Source organism: Trichoplax adhaerens, genomic scaffold (genome assembly GCF_000150275.1).
Source record: "Trichoplax adhaerens TRIADscaffold_19 genomic scaffold, whole genome shotgun sequence".
NCBI classification, from domain to species: domain Eukaryota; kingdom Metazoa; phylum Placozoa; class Uniplacotomia; order Trichoplacea; family Trichoplacidae; genus Trichoplax; species Trichoplax adhaerens.
Window position 1 is genome coordinate 899,128 of NW_002060961.1, and position 5,289 is coordinate 904,416.

A 5,289-nucleotide genomic window follows, 5' to 3' on the forward strand; every position below is an offset into this window, starting at 1 on the left:
GTATAAGAATAAATAACAAGTTATTTCCCCAGGTAGTCCACCATGGTTAAGCTGTCCAGTTTAAATTTGAAATTGCCTTAGCCTGTGTTGAGAATCCCTTACAAATGAAGTTGAAATCTAGCTGTAATTTAATCGATGGCGTCATGACTAGCTTCAAGTTAGGTGGTAGATTTTCATCTTTTGGATGATTAACTAGGTGCAGCAGCTCATTTTAACTTTAGACATGGACTTTCAACGTTTCGATAGAAATCAATCAAGTTGTTCAATATGCCAATGAAGAAAGAAAAAAATCAATGCATCATTTGTATCATCGTTTTTGCTATCAGTCATGTTCTAAGCAGGCTATCGTTCATGAAGGATTGTAAAGTTGTACAAGATGAATTTTAGTCCTGCTTAGAATGTCCAAATGATGATGAGAAATCGACCCTATCCAATGATAGCAACAATCCAAAAGCAATAGGATATAGCTGGAGACATATTCCAATGTCCATCAATCGGATCTGCGATGATAGCAATGGAGGTTCATGTTGCCCCCGATAGTCAGACTGGATCATTATTGCGGCAGATAAAATGGCAACAGTTTCAAATGGATAACAATATCATGGAGGAATCAACCCATTTTCAATATCATGTAGAGGTCAAGAAAAATGGATGATTTCCATGGAGTGGCCATTGGGGAAAGCTTCCACTTTTGGTGCTACTTTGTCATCCCTATTTTAGCGTAGTACAGTCGTTGGAAATGCTTGTTATTTTTATTATTACGTACCATCACTGCTAACGATGATTTATCGCAAATTATGGACCAATTGGTTGAAGACGATATTGGATTATCACAACAAATACTGTCATAATCTCTAGGGACTGCAATGAATAGGATGGAAGTTTCCCATGGTTGATCATTTACTTTTCTAGCGATCAAGCGCCATGATATCCATTACAACGTCTTGAATGTCATTGACGAGAAAGAATGGAAATGATCAACAGTGGGAAAAATAAAGTTCCTCCTCAAGCTAGATTGGTTGTATTGCTTGTCCAAGAGTGTAATTGCCATTTTTACTCCATCCATGATGATGGCATGAATGTGGTTGAATAAAAAAGGCAAACATTGGATGGGCTGGCCATACTACCGGGATAAAATCGCGGCTAGAACGACATCATCATTGATTGATTGATGGAATATGAAAAAGTATCAAGAAAATACCATGCAAACGTGCAACTTAGTCAGGGCATCATTTAGACGTATCTTACTTCATTTCTAGTACTGTCTTGAGCTGCATTATCCGTTGTAAATCTACAGTAATGCTAGTTGGACTAGGAAAAAAGTCCATGATGAAGAAAAAAGGGAAATTGAATTTAGTTATCATGACCGATGCAATAAAACACAATCCTGCCTTGAAACTATATCAATCATGACGTCGCTAATCTAATTGGTAAGTGGAGTAGCATCCCCAAAAACATGAGATACCAATTGAAATATCATGTTAATCCAATTTTATGCTTGGATAGTATTGATTCATGGCTAGTTTGAAGAAGATTGGGAAAATGGGACGAATCTTGGATCGTCTTTGATGATCCATGGAAGCAGTTGCATACTGCAGTGTAGAATGCATTGATGAGCATGACAGCAATGTTATGCTATCGACTGGGGGGGTAATGGATGAGATGGAGGATAAAATCCTATTCTCCGCCTGGATACTCTACGTATGAAGGAATAAGGAAGGACGATCATCAAGGCAGAAGCTTTACCAAAGTTTAATCCGATATCTTTCTTCTTCTACTATACTGCATTCTGCTCTTTTTCCTTCTCGTGGTTAGCCTAACTTATTCCATATGCGTACAGTATTGGTGTGAAGAGTAATGCTATCGCAGGTACCCAAAATCAATGCAGATTGATTTTGGACATGATGCTAGTGTAGACCAAATGGATTAGTCCTTCCTCGAATGGATTGTACGTGTAGGGGGGTAGATGCTGCAAGGTCGATTAGGGAAAGGGACTTGACGAATGGAATGAAGTCAAGATGGTCAACGATCAGTCATTCCTTCCTCTAAAATGGATGCAGATTTATTTTTTGACACGATACTAGTGTAGACCAAATGGATTGGTCCTTCATCGAATGGATTGTCCATGTAGGGGGTAAATACTGCAAGGTCTATTAGGGAAAAGGACTTGACGAATGGAATCATGTCAAGATAGTCAACGATCAGCCATTCCTTCCTCTATGTTGGTATCACCAACGGCGAGAATGGATTTGGCATGGTTGTAAAAACATAACGCAAAAAATGGCGGCTATCAACAGCCATGACTGTAGTAAGTCTACGTTATTGGTAGTATTTGATGTTTTGCAAGGGTTTATGTAAGCTAAAAGTAGATGCGTACCAGCATATCCATGCTGAACAAGATGGAATTGTACCGTGTGATGGTGTATCTGATTGAAACTTACAGATTGCATTTTCGTTGTAAATAATTTCAAATTCACGCTCAATCTGGCCAAAGAGATCAGCTAGGCGAGAGCGCAATGGAGGAGGCAGACTGCCTTCATTGGCTTCTCCACGCCATGGACGTCGATTGGAGGAGCGTTGCTTGGCTTTGGGCATTGGATATGGATATCGATTGGAAGGCAAAGTGATGGGAAATGTTGCAGGCAGTTGTTGTTCTTCTTGTCGATGGTTTGCCGGTAATGACAACAAGACGATGGTATTTTGGATGTCTGCAGTCTTCCTTGATGGCTGTTGTTGTGATTTAAAGTCTTCTCAAGGTCGTTGCTAATGTCCAACGAGTTTTTTTTCCTACTGGAGGTTGATTAATAATTTGATTTGGATGAAAAGATCGATGACGGATGCTGAATATTGCAATCAAGGGCTGGACAAGGACAAAAGAGTCTAATGTCAACAATAGGAAAGATGGCCAAAAAAACTTTCTAGCACGATACAAAGTCCACGACGTTGTCTTCCTTCACCTGTGTGATATAGACTCTCTTTCTCTCTTCTTACATGGATCAATCTGTAGTGGAACTACACATGAAGGAAGAAGCGATATTGAATTGGAGATCGCAATGGCCTAATATCGAATTGGATCGATGCAAGTTTGCATGGCTTTTTTTAGCCAAGTCGATGAAGACAATTTGCAGTAAACTAAAATTCAATCATGCTACACTAATGATCAAGGTGACAACAAGGATGAAATGGAATTTTTTTTCAAGTCTGTTGACAAGTCAATGATGGATACAGAGTTGAATTGGAAAGCAAGAGCAAAGAGAAAATACTATGATGGAAGAATTGATAGTCAAGGGAAAAGAAGAACGCAAGACCACTGGACGCTGAGGATCGCTGTTGGATTGATCAGCTGCAAGTTGTATCTGTACCTGCTCAAGACGACTGTTGAAATTGTCACAATGGATATACTGTTGGATAGATCAATTAAAACGCTCTAATCATGTTTGTAGACTGGAAAAATGGACGCAAACTAGCGTAGTTTGCTTTTAGCAACAAGATGGCAGCAGCGATGACCTAGTGCAAGATTGGATGGAGACGATTGCGTTCCCAACCGGTACCGAATCGGTCTAGCTCTGAACGCCGACGAAGGGTGATGGTGTCTGGTGTCCGTGATCACCAGTCGGTTCAGGTGATCGCAGCGAGTCAACTCTTTTCCTCACGTCACTCTCACGGACGCTTCTAGTGGTGTCCACTCACCTTGGCAGTGTGGTCATCGGCCAGTCGAGTCACTTTGGTGGCGTCACCATCGCCGCCTCCACTGGGTACTCTACGCTTTGTCCGCTGGCTGATGACTCGACCCAGTAGACAAAGGCGCTGCGATCAAGGTGTGAATCAACCCTTGTCATACCCCAGTACACTTCAACTCAGTACTTGTACGTCCAACAATGGCATTTTCTTCTTGACAATGTCCACAGTGTACAGTCTGCACTATACTGTATAGTACTGTAGTGGACTGGACTGTGCTACTGTAGTATCAAACGATATCCAACATGGAGATTTTGTTGAAATTCGTAGTTTCATTCAGCTTCGCATTTCTTAGCTCATTTTTAACAAGCTTTCCCAAGTATTTAAATACTTTATTATCAAGATTAAGTTGAAATTTATAGTTTCATTCAGCTTCCCATTTCTTAGCTCATTTTTAAGAAGCTTTCCCAAGTATTTCAACACTTTATTAACGAGATTTTGTTGAAATTTGTAGTTTCATTCAGCTTGCCATTTCTTAGCTCATATTCTACAAGCTTTCCTGGGTATTTCAACACTTTATTAACGAGATTTTATTATTGAGATTTTGTTGAAATTTGTAGTTTCATTGAGCTTCCCATTTCTTAGCTCATATTCTACAAGCTTTCCTAGGTATTTCAACACTTTATTAACGAGATTTTGTTGAAATTTGTAGTTTCATTCAGCTTGCCATTTCTTAGCTCATATTCTACAAGCTTTCCTGGGTATTTCAACACTTTATTAACGAGATTTTGTTGAAATTTGTAGTTTCATTGAGCTTACCATTTCTTAGCTCATATTCTACAAGCTTTCCTGGGTATTTCAACACTTTATTAACGAGATTTTGTTGAAATTTGTAGTTTCATTGAGCTTACCATTTCTTAGCTCATATTCTACAAGCTTTCCTGGGTATTTCAACACTTTATTAACGAGATTTTGTTGAAATTTGTAGTTTCATTGAGCTTACCATTTCTTAGCTCATTTACTACAAGCTTTCCTAGGTATTTCAACACTTTATTAGCGAGATTTTGTTGAAATTTGTGGTTTCATTGAGCTTACTATTTCTTAGCTCAGTTTTAAGAAGCTTTCCCAAGTATTTCAACACTTTATTAACGAGATTTTGTCGAAATTTGTTGCTTTCCTAGGTATTTCAACACTTTATTATCAAGATTTTATTGAAATTTGTAGTTTTATTGAGCTTGCCATTTCTTAGCTCATTTTCTACAAGCTTTCCTGGATATTTCAACACTATCACGATGTTATCAAGATTATGTTGAAATTTGTAGTTTCATGGAGCTTCCCATTTCTTAGCTCGTATTCTACAAACTTCCCCATGTATTTCAACACTTTATTATCAAGATTGTGTTGAAATTCAAAGTTTCATTGAGCTTTACCTTTTCTTAGCTCATTGTCTACAAACTTCCCCATGTATTTCAACACTTTATTAGAAAGGAGTTTATAAACTGAGTATCAAGAAATAGGCTTGAGTTGAACATTTGCAAGAAGCAAGGTCAAGGTAGCAAGGACTTCTAGAAATACCCAAGTGCATTTCAAGGAGTCCTTGATTGTAGGTAA

General features: G+C 38.6%; 1 protein-coding gene across 1 annotated transcript; it reads right to left on the bottom strand.

The window, feature by feature from the left end:
- Positions 1 to 2,022: 2,022 nt before the first annotated feature.
- On the bottom strand, positions 2,023 to 3,885 carry TRIADDRAFT_60999 (uncharacterized protein; the record flags this gene model as incomplete). The annotated part of the gene is made up of 4 exons (XM_002116972.1): positions 2,023 to 2,150; positions 2,442 to 2,727; positions 3,691 to 3,807; positions 3,865 to 3,885. 4 exons carry the CDS (start codon positions 3,883 to 3,885, stop codon positions 2,023 to 2,025), a joined length of 552 nt encoding a protein of 183 aa, XP_002117008.1.
- Positions 3,886 to 5,289: the final 1,404 nt, after the last annotated feature.